At 35.3% G+C, this 21,564-nt stretch overlaps 1 protein-coding gene across 33 annotated transcripts in view; it reads right to left on the reverse strand.

The window, feature by feature from the left end:
- Positions 1 to 21,564, reverse strand: part of TCF4 (transcription factor 4) — a 334,414-nt gene that overhangs the window by 111,123 nt on the left and 201,727 nt on the right. For 21 of the 33 annotated variants that reach the window (XM_036230073.1, XM_036230075.1, XM_016129101.2 and 18 more), the window contains 2 exons: positions 11,448 to 11,577; positions 10,907 to 10,956 (listed from right to left, as the gene is read on the reverse strand). In XM_036230073.1, coding sequence (XP_036085966.1) covers positions 10,907 to 10,956; positions 11,448 to 11,577 — 180 coding nt within the window. The remainder of the gene's footprint in view (positions 1 to 10,906; positions 10,957 to 11,447; positions 11,578 to 21,564) is intronic. The other 12 variants (XM_036230077.1, XM_036230071.1, XM_036230065.1 and 9 more) reach the window with 1 other exon arrangement.

Genomic DNA, 21,564 nt, shown 5'->3' on the forward strand with positions numbered 1-21,564 from the left:
TGAATGCTTTCCTGTCTGTTTAAAAAAAATTGCGACACACTTTACCCTGAGTAACCAAGAGGTGATCATAAATATCCCTAAATAGCATTAAACAGATATGAAAGACATTAACACTTTCAGAATGCCAAAGTAGTATTAAAAAAAAATTCTAACAGATGCTCCTAGGTCAAAAAGTGAAATGTGTGTTTCCTGGAAAAACACTCTCATCAGAATCATAAATGAACTGTGAGTGGAGAAGTGAGGTGTTGCTGAACAAACGAGGATCCTTTTGGTGAGGAACACAGCCATCCATTGCCAAAGTGTACTTGCCATAAAAAGCCAAACTGAAATTGAAGTTCGATGAAAACCAATGTCCTTTGTAATCCACAAGGTGGCAATGACTACAAATGAGGGGTGGCCCCATGGGATCTATACGGCTTTCCAGAGAAAGAGTCTGTCGCTGTGAACCTGAGCATTGGTCCCTGCTTGGGCACATGATGAAGGGGTCTAGCCAAGAGGACCTTTCCCAAGGAATCCGACGTGGTACCTGGTTTTTCTGTAAATTAAAGCTGCCTGGGAAAAGACGTTCCTGGTGGAATGTAAGGACCGTTCTCCCTCTCTCTCCCCTACTCCCTTCAGCAGATGTTTTTTCTTTTTTCTCCATAAATGCAAGAGTTAACTAATCGGTCCTTATGAAAAACTGTTTTAAGTTTCCCATAGCTGACAAGCAAAAACACTTTTACGAATCCAGCAATGGCAGTGAGAAAAAACACACTACAATGAGGCAAAGGCCAGAATCCAGCAATTCTTTGACTTTACCTTAAAACATCTGTATAAATATTCCCGTTTAATGTTAGAAATCTGACTAAACAATCTTAACAAATTAAACTCTGTTTTACTTTTTTAAGAGAAACAAACTGAGACACCCACCCACCCAGTCAACACATCTTTATCTTGCCAGGTGAATTAAAACTCTAGGCCTAAACTCTCTCCACGGGTACCAGAGCCAGCCTTGCAGATGTGGACTCATGTATCACTTGGGGAGGACCGGGCTCTGGCCAATTATAGACTAACACTGATAGAATATGAAAGAAGAAACATCTATCTCCTTATCACTGAGAGACAGGACTGATTTAGGCATAAACCAACTATTGGCAGAGAGAATCACATTACAAAGAGCTTTGCCATCTTGGCCTAATGTCCCATTTCAAAAGAAAAAAAAAAATCATAGAGTTTATATTTCCAACACAAACTATGCAGAGTGAAAAGTCTTATGATTAAAAAGGCTCACTAGGTTTCTTGGCCTGGTAGAGAGAGACACCACTGTAAGGACAGAGAGACACATAAAGCACTTGGTAACATTTCATAATTTCTGAAAAGCCAAGTGACCTTCGTTAGGTGGAATTCTCCTGCATGCCACTGAATCTTAGTTTCTGATTTGCTGCTATTCTAGTAAGCTACATGTTAAAATTTTTCTTAAGTGCCAAAAGAAAGGTAGTTACCTTGTTGCTGATGCTAATGTTGCCAGCTTTTATCATTATTATCATTAGCTGTTATCATTTCTTAGATATTAATAATGTGTCAGGACTATGCTAAGCGCACACACACACACACTATATGTGTGTATATATATATATATATATATATATATATATGTCATTTATTTATCACAATATCCTTACGCAGTATGTATATTTTCTTCATTTGTCAGGGAAGAATTCAAGTATATTACAGAATGTGCCCAAAGCCACAGAGCTAGTTCAGGGACCCAGCCAACCAAAAGCCCAGGTGATCAGATTCCATGCTCTTAACCACTAGACTACACTGTCTCTACTACAAAAATGCTATCCTGGGTTGTCTAGTCTTTCTAATAGATGTGCCTGGGTGAAAACTGTGCATCATAGCTAGTGTGATACGTAGAGGTATTTAACTTATTCTACAGTGAGATGAAACTTCTGAATGTTTAATTTATTCCAGATTGTCAAATACTTATTAACTGAGGAACAACCAGAATGTAGAGAGCTTTCTGGTCTACAGCATATTCAGAACAGCCTTAAACAGCATGGCATCTTGGAGAAAAACTGCCCAGGTCTCAGTCCTACCCCTGCCATTTACTAGCTGCATGACCTTGAACATGCTTCTTCACTCCTCGGTCTCTGTTTCGTTAGCCACACATAAATGGTAGTACCCATCTCATAGGATTTCTGTATGATTAAACGATTTAACAGATGCAAAGTGCTCAGCGTCTGGCACAGAGTAAACACTAGGTTAAGGGTTTGTCATTGCTTTACCAGTATCATCTCATTAAGCAGGCACTATTTATACCTATTTTGTAGACCATGAAATAGGTATGTGACCTAACCAAGGCCACTAGGTAAATAAAGAATATCAGCTGTTAAATTAGGAAAATCTCTTTATTTCTAGTGCAGTGTTATTTCTACCCTACTATACCACTTTTACCGCTATATTCATTTACTGGAAATATATTTTTAAATAATATGCATAAGGCAATGAGTTTAGCTTCTAGGGAACAAAAGAGATGTATGTTAAATAAGATCCTTACCCTTTCAAGTCGATTACAAGTAAGGGAACTTAGTGTCTCCATAATAAGCCTAAAGGATAAAAAGTCCATGTATTATACTGTATGTGGTATTTTATTTTTTGATTGCACAACTTTCTCAAAATGCCAGACTTTATGCTCTTTAAAATGCTAAGGCCATTCTTACAAACTGGGATATGAATGACACAGTATTGAGAATGTCCCTAAACATGAAGAATCTTAGTTGTGAAGCGTCATGATTTAAATAAAGAGAACATGCAAGAGAATGGAAGGTTAAATGGTACAGTTTTTAGCTTAGTTGAACAATATGCTTTGTAAGAGTATAAATGAAAGAAATCAATGAATGAAAACTTCTGAAGATGCTTTTTTCCCCTCCCACCTCCATGCTCCCAGTTTATTATAGGGTTCCCCCTAACAGCTAAATTGTTGATGTAATTTATTAAAGGGAAAACAAAGTAGCATTATTTGTAAAATACTTATTGGGGTTTGTATTTTGTTCTTCCAACTATATATGCCCATAATAAATGTGCTTAATTCTATTCTCTTTTGCCCAGTGCTAACAATTAAGCTAAAGATTACATGTGGTAATGTCTTGTATACATCAAAAGATAAAATTCATATAAAGGAATAGGTTATGTTACCATAGACTTTGGTAATAAAATTTCACTCGTGAAGCATATGTCAGTATTAAATGGCAGAATTTGCACCTTTTTATTATATAACAGTACTTTCAAATAGTACAATAGTTACAGAAATAGGTTTATTTTCTATTTAGCTTAATGGTTTAAGCTAAATTCAAACTGATTTAACAAATTTTAATCACTAGGCCATAAGCATTCTTTTAAAATCTCAGCTTCAGTAGTAATGAGAAATGAGTTTAGTATTGCTGCATCCTTAGACAAATCTTATTTTTAGCCCATCTGCTAACACCAAGTTATTAGACTTTCTTATGATAAAGCCTCAGTTTTTGTACTTCACTTATTATTGAATTATTTTGTGCTTTGAGTTTGTTTCATAATGAGCAAGCCAGAAAATATTATTGTAGCCTGGGTTAATACACCTGAGCACCTGTGAAACAACTGAATTCCCCAAACGGGGTTACTTGAAAACATTAACACTAAGAATCAGCCACCTACTTGAAACTGCTTTCTCATAGCAGCTAATGATATAATGATATACTGTGCCAATTGGTAGAATGAAAGCCATTACAATATTATTATAACTATAATCCAGGAGGCATATTTAGAATGATATGGGCTGGGAAGGAGGAGGCTGCTGTAGACAGCTAGGCGCTCATTCTCAGATGATATCAAAATAATTGTTCCAAAACAGCATTTTACTAAAATGGGTAACAGTAAGTGGTAACAGTGACAGTTTTTATATGTATGTGTGAAGAATGTACCACAAGGGTCATTTTTTTGAGAAAATATAAGTCTTTCTAATAATATGAGTCCATGTTTCACAAAGGAAATGCCTTTTAATCACTATCATTGAAGACACAAGTGAATTCTAGTGACAGATCAAAAAAATTTCTCTACAATTTCATATGAACAGGATTTTACTAAAAAGTGTCCCTAGTCTTCTGTCCCACTGAATACTCAAAATAAATTTAGTGAAATTTAATATACACACGGATCCTCTCCTGATTACTCTAGAAGTAAGCACTTATATATCAAGTTTCAACTCCAGTAGCATATTTATGATTAATTCCTCAGATGGTAAAGACTCAGAAAGAGAGAGAGAGAGAGAGACCATTGTGGGTGTCTAAACCACTTAAACATAATTCTTAAAATGGTCTTTTCAAAATCTAATTTTCACATTCTTTCAGAACTGAAATATATACTTCTCACCAAAACTTAAATCATATTTTCAACCCTGAAATTTTACAATATGCAGAATCTTCTGCACTACCTTAATTTCTCTGAAGAGGGAGTATAAGCTCAAGCAAAGCAAAAATTCCTCAAATAGTTCTGTACCTATGCAGCAGCTGCATCTTAAAAAAAAAAAAAAAAAAAGGGAATCATTCACATGCTGCTGAATAATCAAGTATTTAAAACTATAAGTTTTCCATTGCATTTTATCAAAGCTCTTATTTCTTTAAAATGAGCACACACCCTGGGACAGTTGAGATCAAGGCTGAGGATCTCCTGCTATTGCTTTGAAATGTAACTTTATGTTCAGTTTAAGAATTCAGTGCAATTTACTAAAAATAAAAAGCAAGTATCTGTCAACAGTCGGACAGAATTTAATCTGCCTCAATAAAATACAACTTTGCTATTTTTGAAGAGACTCTTCATTCCTTTTAGGGTTATTGCTACATATTCTTATAGAATCTTATTTAGTCCTCTAAGCTCTATCTAATTTTGATTTACTACTTTCAAACGAAAACTTTAGAATTGTTTGAAACCAGAAAACACACTTTGGAAATGCAGAAATTGTCAATGGTCAAGGAAAAATGAGAAAAATATCACTATGTTAGAAAATAAAGTTTCAATCAATAAAATATTAAAAGTTTTAAAAAATGGTAGTCGACCAAATGTTAAGCCAAGCATCTATATTACTCCACAAACATAAAATAAATTCACAGTTAAGCAGGATACAGAACAAGTATTTACAATGTCAAAATCCATGTAAGCGCCGTTATAGTTCTCTTTCTAGGTAAAGAAGCCTTGCAGCAACTTCTTAGATTTCCTAATAATTAAAGCACCCAAATGCAGTCTAAGACTTGACACCAAAATATACTCTTCAGTGAAAGTGATAAAATAAGGTTCAAAACAAGAGTTCCGTGAAATGTATTTTTCCTTTCTCAACAAATGAGTAGTTTTATACTAAATGCTATTGTTTAAGTTGTTGAAATCTTTACGGAGGTCCTGATAAATCTTAGCAGGTGAAAGGGCATATAGAAAACTTGGCTTAAAAAAAGACATGGGGGTAGGGGGAGATACATCATGCACACCACCTTAGCAGAGACTGCCGAGTAGAGTAGAATCATCAGACAAAGCTGGGTGAAAGCTGGGTGGAGGAAACGAAGTGATGTGTTTTGTTTGAGTGTGTGAGGCACACTTCCCTCCTTCTCATTTGTAAAGACAATCCAGAAGAACTCACAAGAACACAAACCTTTCATGTGTCGTTAACTTCTGTAAATGTTTTAACTCTCCTATATTTCTTCCCACTTTATAGTTAAAATATAAACACTAGAGGACATCTTTTTTAAGGAGGACAAGAACTGGGGTTCCAAGGCGGAACAGAGAAAGAGCTCATTTTTCCAAAATTCTAAACAAAGATGTATAAATTTTTGGCAAACTTCTGAGAGACTGGAATACCTAATAGTATATATGTTGTACATATACATAAATTTCGTAATCCTTTTGAAGTAGTTTTAATGGAATACGAACCCCCAATGAAAAGTTAAATATAGAGATTCTCCTAGATTTGTTTCATAATCAGTCATTCACAAAAAGCATGAGCTCTATAACCTCTAACTGCAATGAAGATGGTAAGACTGGTTTTCAAAGAAACAATAAATATGCTGAACTTTTGAAGTTGTTGGTTTAGTGAATTCAGCATTAACTGCACAAAATAATAAATACTTCTCGGTGATGAATATTTTCTCAACTTTCAAGGTGTTCCCAGTATCACATTACACAGTCTATTTAAATTTAAATGCATTATCTTTCACTTCCTTTCTGCCTACACATTTTCATATTTAGTAAGCACAGTTTTAATATCCAAACTTTGTATTTCAATCTCTTTAACTGGAAAATGGGCCTACTAAGATTAGAGTTGAATATTGTGAGCTATCCTAATATTTTATATAAACATCTACAGTTATACTTTTTGACAAAGTATCTTTCTCTCCAGGAATGAACCTTGAAGAGGCTCCTTCTCTCTCATCACACAGCTGGCTACTTCTAGACATCCCTATTCAGGATGAAGCCCAGTGGCTGACAGTTCACTTTCGAGTTAATATAAAATTTATTTTAATGACAGTTGTATTTGGTAGACATGATAAAGCATCCCTGGGATTTTTTTTTTTTAATGATCAGTTTCAAAAGTGTTGGGGAAAAATATCTATTTTAAGTGTGGAGTTTTTGATCGTATATAATTTCTTGGCCTCTAATTATAATTTTTAAAAAAAAAACAATTTACCAACTTCCTTTTAAATTGTGATTTCAAGCATTTGAGAAAATTCAATGTTATCAGCATTATCCATCTTTCTCTGATATTCTTAATAATCTCTTCCGTTAAATAAAATCTAATCCAAACTTTAAGATTTTATGTTATTATATTTAGAATTCTTTCCTTAATGAAAAGTGGTAAACTTGGTATCTCATATGCATTGAGTTTTTATTTTTAAAATCCATATAATAACTAACTCATATATCTTGGAGATTGCAAATTTTATTTTAGAATATTTAAATTAGTAGAGATTATTTTCCTTAAAATACATGTGTCCAAAATTGTCTCTAACCACTTAATACAAAGCTTGGGAGATCTGCCTGAATTAAAAAAAAAAAAAAAGTGCAATTCAACACAGAAAATAGACTTTACTGAAAAGTGCCATTTGGAAAAAAAAAGACCACTAGTGATAGGAGAGGTCATAAACTATTTCTAAGGATAAAACATCTTATTTCCAGAAAACTCTAAAATTTCAGGGATTGAGCTGGGAATGATAATGAGATCACTGAAGTTTCAAAACTAGATTAGAAGTGGAGACAAAGTCCACCAATGTTTGAAGTGGAATGGCTGCAGTTGTTAGTAGTTTCTGGTAAAAGGCATATCATTTTGAAACATTCCAAATTATAAGAAGATGAAAGTTTTATGTGTTTATACATTGATGGGCACATTTCTGAAAGCAAAGCCTCTGTGTTTGTGTTTTTTTCTGCGTGATTGGAAAAAATATTTTAAAACTACACAATATGAAAATGTTTTGCTTTGCAGATTTTAATGCTTCCACGTTAATGTCTACGAAGGATGGATAATTTTTTGAAACAAAGTGATTTAATGCGGTATATTGCTTTCTGTATGAATTCATGATTTACTATTAGGTTATATAAAGATAAGAAATTTGCCGGAAAGAGCAGTAAAGTTGAAAAATATTAAGTTTAAGATGATATATGATTTACAAAATAAAACCAAGATGCAGAAATTAAATAAACAAGAAGTCTACAAGGAGATTCCAAAAATTAGATAGGAAAAACAAGTTCTGGCATTAACAAAAGACAAACCTTTACTACTCAGTTTCATCAAAAGATAAGGACTACAGGAAATTGCAACGCGACTGAAAAGAGCAACACACTAAAACTTGAACGGAGAACGTGAAAATGTCCTGCTGTATTAAGCAGGGCTCTTGTGGGCAATTAGAGAGTGGTCATCATGCCCGCCCTAACCACAGGCCTCCGCTCTCCAGAGGCACAGACTTCCTTCCTCCCCACACTGCGCCTGTGCCACAGAGCTGGCTCCCCCGCCCCCCCACTCACTGTCATGCTTCTGCCATGACTTGAGGTCTCTAGATGCACACACAGTAAAACACACATTCAAGGATCCTGCCAGATCCGTGGCATGATGTTGGGCCAGGCTTATGTTTCTCTCTCTCACAGATGCTGCAGTATTTTCAAAAACAGGGCCAGGCAAGCCCCTCGCTCTCCTGATTTCCTGTGAAGATCCAGCCTAATGGTGGCGAAAGAAGTCCACCCTCTGTGCCACAGTTATGTCATAAATAGCATCTGATTACAGATGTTACAGTTTACATTTTCTTTTGTTTTATGTTAAGAAAGAAAAAGAGCCCATTTTGAAAAGAAAAAAAAAATGAGTTGACACAACAGATTGTGACAGATTTATTACTATTTATCATGGTAAATATGTATGGAAGAAAACATATAAATGTCTTTATCTAGTCATAATCACTCCAAAAGAAACCTTTTATTACCCGTAATTTTTTGTTATTTGTTATAAAACTATTCATACATATTTACCCAAGTTTTAGAGGTATCTAGTATCAAATAAATATTCACAATTTTATTTGAGCTTAAAAAGAGGAAAAGCATAGCAGAGATCTAAAAACATAAAAAATATAGGTCTACTGGGGCAAAATGTTATAGGATCTAATATAAAGCACATTTTTGGATCATAATAAAATATATATTTTGGGTGGTGGTAAGGCATATAATCAATACATAAAACAAAGGTAAACTAAACTAAATTAAACTAAACTGCTATTTAAACAGGGCTGAGAATTTTTTAAATAATGACAACGAATAGATGATAGGATTCTAAAATCAAACTATCTTATTCTTCTAGATCAAAACAGAAAAACAAACCATAAATAATTAGATAGATAGATAGATAGATAGATAACAAGGATACAATTTCCATTTCAATCAAATTCGCCTCCTTAACTTTCAAGAAAAGGGCTCTATTTACCAAAATGTTCCAAGAGGACAATTAAAACATTCAGCTAAGATAAATTTTCCAAGAAGAGTAAATTCTAAACTGACTGCCCAAAACCAAAAATTGAATAATACAAGCTATATTTCCGATTCCATGTTTATTAACAAGAAAAGATACTTTTATATTTATAAACGCAACAGCAACAAGTAAATTGTTTGAATAACAGAGAAAAATCTATACCAGTGTAATTTCCTATAGTGGCCAGTTCCCTCCAGGGAAATACTTGAACATTTACAATGAATTATGAGAAATTGTTGGGAACAATGATCAAGCAGATAGATAATATCCAGTGCCATGCCAAAGCATTCCTTAGAAACTGTAGATTTCTGCATTATTTTAGCACTGGGAGAAACAAACTAAATTGATCTGAATATGAGGCATAATAAGGTAGTCTAGCTTTAATTTCTACATGGCTTTTATAACACAAAGCTATTCTATCATTTCAGAACATTCAAAGATTCCCTTATTGTATTTAATACTGTCTGTATTAGGTTCAGGCATGTTTAAGATGTAAACAGCTATGAGGACTATATCATTTGAAGTTGTCATAAAAGCTATTAAAAGCTAAAGTTTCATCGTCATTAAATCCACCAAAAACTTCAAGCTTATCAAAACTTGTGTCAATTTCAATACAACATAGAAAATCAAAAAATAAATTACTCAGTACATTTTTTAAGTCATTTATTGGTAGGCCAAAGTGACTATTTTATATGCCTTGGAAGCTTACTTATATAATATTTTTCTATGTTTATAGATAATTTTGTGATGCCTCTTGAACATTCCCACGGCTATGATAATCAGCATACAAAATTTGTATTTTTTCCTGATAAGATTTATTCCAATATATTCGCTCAATAATTTTTTGGATGAGCTAAACTGAAATTAAGTCAAACGCACTGGTGTTTGGGTTAATGTAATTTAGCACATTTGCAAAATCTATTATTTTTTAATTTATTAAAAGTGAAATAAAAAATGAAATTAAACTAATAAGCAAGTATTGATTACTAATATATTTTCAGAAATATAAATAAAATTTTATTTTAGAGAATAAGAACTTATAATAAAATTAAATTAAAATATCTCATGGGAAGGAAACAGGAAAAAAGAAGAAAGGAAGGAGAAAACAAAGAAAAAAGGGAAGAACTCATATTTTTATTCTAAATAAGAAGAAAATTATTAGAAACAGACCAGTTTTAAACAAAATTAAATAAAATTATCTAGCACCTCAAAGTTGAAAATGTATATAAGAAGCAAAAATAAGATACGAATTTAGTTGTAATCGCAACCAGTGTTTGCTATGTTGGGGACCTGAGGGGCTCTCAGCCACTCTAGCATATAGCTCCAGCTATTAAAAAGACCCAGAATGCTTTTGGTTACAGCTGGATTCTTCTAGTTGTCACCTGGTATTCCAGACACGAAGGGCTACTGATGCAGCTTGATGCAGCTACCTCTCAGTCTTTATAACCTCTCTAGAAAATAGAGACATTCTTCCTGCACTCCCGGCTGAAACCCATGTAAATTTTTCCTAAATCCTCTCCACAAATCTCCTTTCGCATGCAAATCCATAAATCATCATAATACTGACAAAGAATTTAACCAATACATGAAACTAATACTCATTCTCTCGAAAGCTCTGTACAGGTGAAACTCCTGGAACTTCAGGCACCTTTTCAAGGCTCTCTTCAGAGCTTAACCTGCTGAGCATCAACACAACCACGCAGACCTCCAGGATACGCCTCCCATTAATCACTCCAATGTGGGTCAGGTGGCTGGACGTGGGGGTCCTTTCTTCCTCACCCCCATTCTAGATAAACATGCTGCTCTGGGGCATAGAACCTCATTTACTCCTATCGCCCTCGCATCTCCCAAAACAGGACAAAATACATAATATACGAAGCAGAAACAAACAGTACTTACTGAAGATGGCAAACCTGGAGGAACTTTGCGAACTTTCTTTGTCTGTACCTCTGAAAGAAAATGAAGAGGCTGTGAGCTCCTCGCATGCCCAATTTCCCAACTAAAGCAGATTAAACCACGAAGCCATTTAGATGAGACCAGATTTTCCTAAATCGTTACCTTAGCAAAATGCCAGTACCACGATCATCTTTTATTCTGGCAGAAAGGAAATTCTGCTTTTTTCATAAAAGTGAAGATATTTAACTTTTTAATGTTTTCATTGTTCAAAATGTTTTTTTTCTAAGGGCAGCCAAGAGAACACAAGAAATAAGCGTATATCAAAATAGTTCTCCTGCTACTATAAATTGTTAACATACCCACCCAATGCACTACTGAGGGGGAGTCATGAGCCTGACAACTGAGCAAAAAAATTTTTTTCTTTGTGGAGAGTGAGGGTAAGGTAAGAGGGTGGTGTTAAAAAAGCAAGCAAGCAAGCAAGCAAGCAAGCAAGAAAAAAGACTACTAATGATCACTCAGGCATTCAAACAGAGGGATACCTTACCCATGGCACTACTGTGAAGAGGCCTTCTTCGGGGGTTATTGCTAGAATACTGATAATACTGGGAACCAGGTTTGGTGGGCGAAAGGGTTCCTGGGTTGCCCATATCCATGTCACCTCCAAGGAGACTCTGCTAGAAAGGTTAAAAAAGGGAAAACAAACATATACGGTTATTTTTTCAGATTCGCCACCCCCCAACTGATTGTTAGTACTTAAACCAATGCAATAAAGAAAACAGCATCTGCTAAGCTGAAACAATTAAAACACAACAAAACTAAGAGAATAGCAGCCTAAGAAGCTGGCACAAGTTTGTGAATTTTTAATTCTTTACGTTTGAGAGGGAGATGGAAGGTGATCCCCTTTAGAGCGGTCTTTTAATCTTTTAAGACGACTCACATTTTAATTATATAAGAAAAGGGCGCTTATGTAAGACTAATGTTTTCTTCATATAGACTTAGGCTCCTGTCTGGGAAATGCTCATGCCTTTCCTTAACAAGAACCAAGAAGAGTCTGATATTTCGAACGCACACAACTTCGCCGGCTGCTCACGTTGAGGGTGAGTGTAGATGCTCAAGTCCACTGAGAACTCTGCCTCTGCATCGGCACAGCGAGATCCTCTCCCAACTGACACGGCACCCACAGAACAGAAAATGCCAACTGAACCGGGAGGAAATTCAAATCCTCGCATTAACTTCCAAAATTATAGAAATAGGAGGCATTCTAATCTAACAGGAACAAATTAAAGGACTTTAGAATGCCCTCTTGAGGACTGTCGGAGCCTAAAGCACATCCCCACAGATTAAACATTTACCTGAACACTAGAAAACTTTCACAAATATCATTAACTTATCACGGTGTGACAAATTACCAAAACCTTCCAAAATGATGACATATAAAAGATTATATAGTAATATTACATTTTCTAAAAACTACATAGAAACTTACCCATAACATATAAATCGTCTGATTATATTCTGCATTGAATACATTGTTCTTTTAATTATTCTGATTTGCAAGAAAACAAGTGTACATACTACCATTTATATTAGGAACAAATTTACTATTTAATAAAGAAATTTTAAAATTAAGTACTAAAAATCTAACTTTATCGTTACTTGTAATCAACTTTTACTGACTGAACTAATTACTGTCCTTGATAAAGTACAGAATGTGTTTTCCCTAATCTAAATTCTAATCACCATGTCACTCACAACAGACTTAGGGATGCTTCACTAACACACTATTCACATGCAAAATACTCTAAATAGGCCAATTATGACTCTGCCCCTGTTCCCTGGTTAACCCGCTGAGAACTGAAAAATTTCACAAGGCAGTCACCAACTAAAACAAAGGGTCCTTGTTTTAAATTAAGACAGTCTTTTTGATTCCTAAATAGCTCAACAAAGTGGCATGTCTTCTAGTGAAAGCAGTTGGTCAAATATGACCCATAAGCTGGAAAATCAAAAATTCAAACCTCCCCTTTCACCGCCATATAAATATCGTAAAGAGAATCTCTCCTTTCCGAGGGATATTTGTGAGTGCTGGATGAGTAATATATAAAGGACTAATCAGCTACTGACTGACAAGTTTGCCTTCGTTGATTCCAGTTTAAGACTTTTTAAAGGGATACATAATAAACCTTAGTTTAAAATAATAAAACTTCAAGAATGAGATTTTAAGTTGGAAGTACATTTTGAGTAATAAACTCGAATTTACAAGTACCTTAATATTTACCACATATACACCTAATAAAAATCAGATTATTTACCAGATAAAAATCTGACATCTACAGGCTCAATTACTACCTCTTCCAAACTTAGGATGCCAAGATGATATGCAATGACAAACTAAAATATAGAGCTCTTTATAATAAAGTTTTCTATAAATCAGGAATCCAACAGTATAACATCAAATGATTTCTTTGTCATTTTAGGAATGACATTCAAAAATTTTAGAATCCCAACCCAAAATTTCACTTTTGGTAGATCTTATTAACAAAGTCTATACTTAAGTTCAAATCTAAATTTTCTTTGACATTTCCATCAATAAAACTGTAAATGATTTTAAATCACAACCTCCTTATAATATGATAAATCTACAAATGAGTCTTCCTTTCATTGGGAAAAAGAGTTTGAAAATGGTATTATTGATAATTTTTTACTCTGTATTTTTAATGAAATTCATTGGGATACCACTAGCTAGTAGTGCTATATAAATTTCAGGTGTACAACTTTATACTATGGCATCTATATACTCCATGGGATGCTCAGGAAGTCCAGTTTCCTTCCCTCACCACATATTTGACCCCCTTTATCTTTTCTGTCCTCCCTCCACCCCCTTTCCCTCCGGTAACCACAGATAACTTTGTATTCTAGATAGGTATCACCCCATTTATTCATTTTCTTTATTCTAAAATTATAAAATATTCAGAGAAGGGTTGAGCAAATATGTTGAAATACTTGCTTGTCTTTTTAATGAGCTTAACCACTGGTTTATATTGTTGGTCCTGGGGCAAAGGTTTTCACTCCCAAGAAAGTAGATGCCTTCAATAGGTCAACATAAAAACAAACAAGCTTGCCATCCCATATTTTAGCAGCACTCAAAATAGAGCTGTGAAAAATATAAAATGATAAAGAGAGGGTAGCTAACTGCCTATGGCTGACCTTATCATTGTTAAGTTAAAAAAAAAAATCATTTCGTGGGCCAGTTGTAAATAAATCATGCATACAACTCTAGCATGTACAGCCAGCCACATGAACTATGTAGAGTGACTTAGAAGGAAGACCAGACAGCACTTATAAACATTTAGTGGCTTGTGCTAATCTTTTTTTTTTTCTTACAAAGCATATTCCTGTTTTTATCTTTTTAGACCTGTTTGTTCCTTTTTCTTTTTCATTCAGACAATAGAATCATTCTTCTAATGCAACAAAAATAAGCATTTCCTAACACTTTAGGGGCCCTAATCACCGCCCTAGGGAAAATTAAGATAAAAATATATATGTTCTTATTGTAGACTATACTTGTGAAATGAACAATGACCATTTACTATTGTTTGCCCTTTATGTCACATACTTAACTTTCTGCAGCAATAAGAAAGATAAAAAATGTTCCACCAGCTGAAAAACCTGAGTTTACAAATATAAAAATGTTAATGGCATTCGATTTAATAAGGTAAATTAAATATTGAATAAAATGGATAAGGGATTCATTTATATATCAATTTACCTACATGAATATATGTATATATAACAATTTTATGGTTAATAAAAGTTAAGTTTGAAAGCTAAAGTCTACTTTCAAAATGGGAAAATTCATCTTTGCCTTAAATAGGATTATAAGGTTTCAGGTTTTTGACATTGTGCAAGCTCATGCTCTGCGGTTAGGCTGGGTCCCAGTAGAGAGCTGCCTGAGTCTGCCAGGAAACACTGGAAGCAAGATGTGGCATCTCGAAGAGCTAACCTGTAAATCTTAAACCCATAGTTTAGCATTTTGTTTAACTGTCTGCAATGTGATGAGACGAGCCCTTCCCCTTATTCAGTCCTTATTTTCTTGAAAGACAAACAATTTTAAGACTCAAAATACCCTAACCAAAGAATAAAATAGGCTGACTTTGTTGATCGGGTTTAAATATTTTGGAGTCCGCCCCCTGTGGCCAATTCTTCAGCAGAGAGCCAGTCCCAACACAGCCACTCGAATGCCAAGTGTGCGGCATTCTGTGAGGGTCCCTTTCAATTAAAATTTTTGTTTGTTTTACATCAGATCTGGGTCTCAGACTGTCTTTCCAACACATTCTCAACCCTGCCCCCATTTCTTTTGGGGGAAGCTTTTTCACATCCTCGATCAACCACCGAACTTTGCTTATGCAACTAAGAAAGCAAACCATGAATTAAACTTGAGTAACAGAAAAGCAGTATATATCTCAAATTAGATTTATAACTGAATGGTAATCAAAAATAGAACTGCTTCGAGCTTAAATTATCAACTTTTTTCTTCTTCAACTAAAATCATCTTGCTCTGAACTATTATTTCATTTCAGTCAGCACTTTAAATGTAATGGGTGGGTGGTGCATTTCTAAAAAGAAAGATTATATTTACCCTTAATTACAGATATGAGTGAGATCAGAGTATGACGAATGCTGCTTTTTGGCTTATAATTAATTCATCTAATAGGTGAATGACCTTGAATTTCAGACTTGGAATCTGGGAGAGGCAAAAAAAAAAGTAGAAGAAAAAAAATCTCTGGGGAAAGGGAAATGTGCCCCTGGTTTCTTAGGGCTTTCTCTGATTTTGCGTCACTCCCATTACGTTGCGATCCGATATCAGACACAACATCTTGGGGGATGTTACAGAACAGAGAAAAGCAGTCTCCGATGAAACCAGATTAAGCTCCTTTTCTGAACTATTGCCAAATGCTCGTGAGTCTAATTCATGTGTGGGTATTCTAGTACTCACACAGCTGCAATTCCATTCTTTCATCACAAACCTAAGTGATGTATAGTGGCTTTGTATGGCGAACTGACTCTATAAAGGCAGGAATTTGGGAAGGCTTTACATTAATATGGAAAGAGAATCCTGGATCACAATAAAACTTAGCAATACTGGGTATATGTACAGGTACCTAATAGACTTTGTAGTGCTAAGTGCAAAATACACATTGAAAAAAAATTACAAATTAGATTGGTTTAAAACGTTTTTAAAATCACAACTGAGGTTATTTCTACATAGTTAATTTTGCACAGAATTGGGTTTTCAAAGACACTGCTGAATAAGATTCCTAACAGCCACGGGGAAGTTTTTGCAAATCCCTATCGAATAGCTGCTGCTGAATTTGCCATTTTGACCACAGAAGGGCCATTGCTGACTTACTACAGTAGCAGGAGGGGATGATAATTTTGCTGCTGTTGGCACTTACTCTGCAACGTAGAATATATCTTGCACCAAAGGGCAATGAAGAACACAATATTTCCACCTGTCCATTTTTCTTGAACTTCAGAGCTCGAAACTGAAGGTCAGTCTTTGGACAGCCTTTACTCACGAAACTCAAGGTCCCAGACTGTACCTTTTTGGTTTACTTTGATTTCTATCTTATGCTTGGTTTCAACAAAAGAGAACTCGGGAAATTTAGAGAGATGAGATGGCAAGGATAACTTCCATAATCAGGGGCTTAACGGATTGTTACTGTGCTGCAGAGAAATACAGATTATTAAAATGATCATTGAGCAAAAATTTTCTTTTGAGGGCTTTTGTCCAGTGTTTTCCATTTCTACTTTAACTGTGAAATGCACACTGTAACAAGTCAGAAGTAGAATCTAAAGCTCCTGAGGAAAGAGGGAGGGTTTTGAGGTTGGACAAGCAGCTGGAACCCTAGCTCGGAGGCACACAAGCAATGTGATTGGGGGTTAGTTATGCAACCGCTCCGAACCATATTTTCCTCATCTGTCCAAAGGGAAGAATGAAAGCTCTATCACAGTGTTATCATGAGCAGATGAAACAACACATGTAAAATGTCCGGCAGAGCCGGTGTCCAGCACAATTACCCTCTTTCCTCTGTTCCTCCAATTCGTAGACCCACAGTACACCCCACTGATGGTTGCTTAAAAGATTCTGCAAGAGCTGCGAATGACTGTCAGATCCTTGATTCCGCTCTCAGATGAAAAGTATACACTGACTTAATTTTGAAAAGTCACTATATGAAAAACTATAAAGAATTAAATATGAGGGTCTACATAAACAGTTATGATATAGCCTCACAGTCTAGAGCTACGCTGGCAACAAGAAATGGGTAATTTTGGTCCATATTTAATAAAGAAACTGGCCAACAATTAATCTCAATAATTTCAGCTCAAGTGGCCATTTTCCTGTAACTGCCACAAGGATTACTTCAATGGCTCATTTGATTTTGCTTTTGTAAGCAAGAGCAAACTGCGACCGTTAATTCAACTATACATACGTGAGAGCAAAATCAGGCACAGTAGGTACACAAAAATAACAAATGAATCTGACAGAATTTTATCAATCATGTGATGCTAAATAAATTCAAATTCTTACTATTGTATTAGCCACTGATAAATGACTTCAAATGGGTTCAATTTTGCTTCTACTCTTGCAAGGCTGATTACAGGCATTTAATATATATTATGTGATATTTATCAAGTATTATTAAATATTTTTTAAAATGTATTTATTCTCCCATTACATCACAAAAAGTAAATGAATGCACTTCATAGTTTTGGTTAGAAATCTACACAACTCCCAAAGAATTAAATTAAAAATTCAAAAAATATTATATTTTCCTATAAACAAACATAACACCTTATATTTAAATGTTATAATGTGATGCAAAGGTTATCATAGTACCTATTATTTAATGTATCAACAGAGTAATAGTCAAGTAAAAACTCATGCATTTTAGTATAGAATTTGCAGCTGCCTTAGGGTTGGCAAGATTTATGCATTCGCCTATTTGATTACCTCTCAAATTAAAAAAAAAAATGCATTCTTTATTGTACAAAATAAAATGAGAGGGGTCTTTCTGTGGTTTCTGAAAATCCATTCTGGAATCACAAGTCATTTATTACAAATTAAAAAGAAGATCACATTCGTTAGCGAGAAGATAGAAATTTAGCAAAAAAAAAGAAAACACAAAAGCAATCAGTAACCTACAATAAAAGTAGATTTGAAGAGACCTTATATAAACAGTATAGAATTTAAGGTAACTGCCTTCTTTTCAGAATATGCTCCTTCTCAGTTCAGGAAGTTTATTTAATATATAATTTGATAAGTATGCTATAATCACTACTTGCCTTAAAATGTTTTTCCTTCAGCAATTTCGTTCCAAAGTAAAAATAGAACAATTCGAATAAGACCTGTTAACATACTAGGGAATTAGCACCCCTTCTCCTATAAATATAAACATGTGTCTATAATAAATGTGCAGAAAAGTATATCTGGTCAGGTTGCTATTTTAGTGAAATAAAGGAATAGCAAATCGTCACATGTCAGTCTTCTTCATATTGGGTAGAAAGGTTCCATTTCGAGGTGGTTGTAATTGCCTTCCCCTCTGAGCAAAGGCCTTTAAAAACCATTTTCACACAGAGGCTGCTCTCCTGGAGGACAGGGACCAGGAGCTCATTCATCCTGTTCACCCGGCACCTGGCCTAGGTGCTCAATTACAGTCTAATAGCCAACTCTATAAGATTTACTAAGATAAAGCATCCTGATAACTATCGGAACTTGTAAGTAAGGTGACCAGTCTACCGTGTGACATGAGAAAACTGAGGTTATCTGGAGGAGCAGGAAATGCGTAATGGAATCTTCAAATCATCGTGAAATTATTTAAGTTCTGACTATCCTTCCAGAGCTCTGCATGGCCTCTGGCTTTAAGTGGTTCTGCTTTCATTATGCATTAACAGTTTGCCTCCCAAAGTTCGTTTTCCTGAATACGTGGCTTATCAAGAACGTGTGGCGTGAAGGCCAAACTAGTTTATATGCCAGTTAAGAGAGTGAATAACGTATTCGTGTTTAACTCCCTATTGTGCCTAGCGTGGAGACCCACCACAGCAAATGCTCGCTAAACACTGAATTGAATGCAGAACTATTGCTATTAGTCAAATCGAGAACTTAAGCTACTATTCTAGATATCTATAAGCATAAATCTGTTCCATTAGTCATTCCAACTACTGTTGCTCTTATAATAGTAACAGCGGTAGTAGTAATCGTAGCAAGGAGAGGGGGAGGAAGGATGTGAAATAAGAGTAGTGGGAAGGGAATGAGGTATAATAGCAGCAGTAGCTACTGTAACTGCATGCTAAGAGCCAGACACAGCTGTAGATCCTTTACACACTAACAAGGCAGAAGACAGGACCCCCACTGCACACAAGGGGACATCCAGCGTAAGAACGTTGCCTGGCCAAGGTCCTGTGTCTGGCAAACGGCAGAGCCGGCATGGGAATTCACGTGGGCTTGACTTCAAAGCCTGTGCTTGTTCTCCACCAACGGCACTCCCTCCCTTGACTCCTCACTCTTCATTTTTCTTGCCCTCACCCCAACCACGAGAGGCCGATCTCTCTTCAGTTCATTTTAGCATCAAAAGCTCATCTATCAGACTTACTCCAGAGGAATCTCTAACTCAGTAGAGTATGACAGGCCTGAGAGGGAGTGCCATTTACCTCCTGGAGTATCTTGGACAATTTGTCTAACATTTGCAGGTTTCAGACTTCTTTTCCGGGAAATGTTGGTACAATTAGACCTACCCATTGTAAGAATTAACTTAGATAATATAAAGTGCTTAGCAAAGTTCCTAGCAGCGTTGATTACTTGATAAGGATTATTGTGATACACATTGTATATATAGAATATCTTACTATATGTAAATACAATATTATATAACATATTATTACATAACAATGTAATACGGTATATTATTATGTGTAAGTATCACACATACTGTATATTACACAAATTTGTAATAGGCAAAGGAAGTGTTAGGCTCTAAAACAACATGAATTGAAATCTCAGGTTTTGAGCTGAAATCTCTCACTGCCTTTGCGTCTGCTCTCCAGCCTCCCGTTATTCATCTCTACCCTCGATTTTCATAATGCGGTCAGGTCAATTATCTTATCTAATGAGGTTCAATTTTCTTTCTTTCTTTCTCTTTCTTCTTTCTTTATTTTTCTTCCTTCCTTCCTTCCTTCCTTCCTTCCTTCCTTCCTTCCTTCCTTCCTTCCTTCCTTCCTTCCTTTTTATTCTTCTCTCTCTCTCCCTCTCTCTCTCGCCCCCTCCCTCTCCCTCTCTCTCCCTCTATCCCTCCCTCTCTCTCTCTATCTTTGTTTTGTTGTTGTTGTTGTTGTTGTTGTTGTTACTTTTCCCCCAAGTCTGCTCTTCTTTTATTCCTCTTGCATTTCAGTCTTCTTCCTTATAGATTTTTCTTTCAACTTCATCTGAAAAGATCACCTGCTGTGACATTTCTTAAACTGTATGAAGTAAGTGTTTATGCATCTGATTTCTTTCTTCTAGTCTGGGAGTTCCTCAACAGCAGAAAATAAGCCTCAGTCATCTTTGTATTCTGGGCATCTAGAACAGCAGGCCTGCTACACAGTATATCTTCAATAACGAATTAATCAATGATGGAATATACTTACATGATTTCATGTTTACCATCATGAAGATAACTTCTCCATCTCTAGCTTAGTAGATATATAATGCCTACAACCTGTATATTCAGTCTGGTCTTCAGGTTTTCTCCTGTGCCGCTGGAGTGGCTTTTAAGAACACCATGCCATGAAGACTTCATTAAAAACTAAAATTTGATATTTAATATGTAGAAGACCCAACGCATCATCCCTTAAAACTTCTATGGCTTCCTAATTATTCTCTCATCCTTTTAAACTATATCTGAGAAGTCAGCATTTGTAAAGTCTGCAAAGAAATTAGTTGTGTGTTTGCCTAAACACACACATGGTAGTTTACATTTGTTTTCATCTATAATTGATTTCGTTGAAAACTGGTAGGACTTCCTCAAATATGCTGCATTGTCAAATGGTTCATCATTTGCTCAGGGAGACCAGGTTCTAGAGAGAATCCGGAAAAGCTGGAGTAACACAGGCACTATCCAGAGTAACAGATTCAGTGATATCATGTGTCTCCCTGGCTAGAAAAGACACTGCAGGAAAAAAGACACATTGAGAAAAAGGATGGATTGTGGAAGTTTTGAAGAGAACAGTTACTCTGAGGAACATAGTATATAAAACAGGTTAGAAGAAATTAAAACAGCAGGCTGAGAAATTGTTCTCCCTAGTAGGTAGTGAGGAGTCTTAACTTGATATTTAGTACTGGGATTTTAACTTCTTAACTATGGGTCAGATAGAATCAAAACATAGAAGGTGCTTAATGCTGCTTAGTAGACTTATGGCCACAGAAATAGCCACAGTAGACTAGAGATAGATATAAGATAATCAAGGCAATAACTTAAAAAATGAGCTTCAACACAACACAGATTTTTGGTATGTTTCTTCATAGGGATGTATGTGGTCTAAACTTTCTTAGACGATTCATGTACCAATTTGTCTAAACTTTTCTGACAAGGCTAACATTTCCATAATGGCATCACTGAGAACAATAT

Source organism: Rousettus aegyptiacus, unplaced genomic scaffold, assembly GCF_014176215.1.
Source record: "Rousettus aegyptiacus isolate mRouAeg1 unplaced genomic scaffold, mRouAeg1.p scaffold_m13_p_12, whole genome shotgun sequence".
NCBI classification, from domain to species: Eukaryota; Metazoa; Chordata; class Mammalia; order Chiroptera; family Pteropodidae; genus Rousettus; species Rousettus aegyptiacus.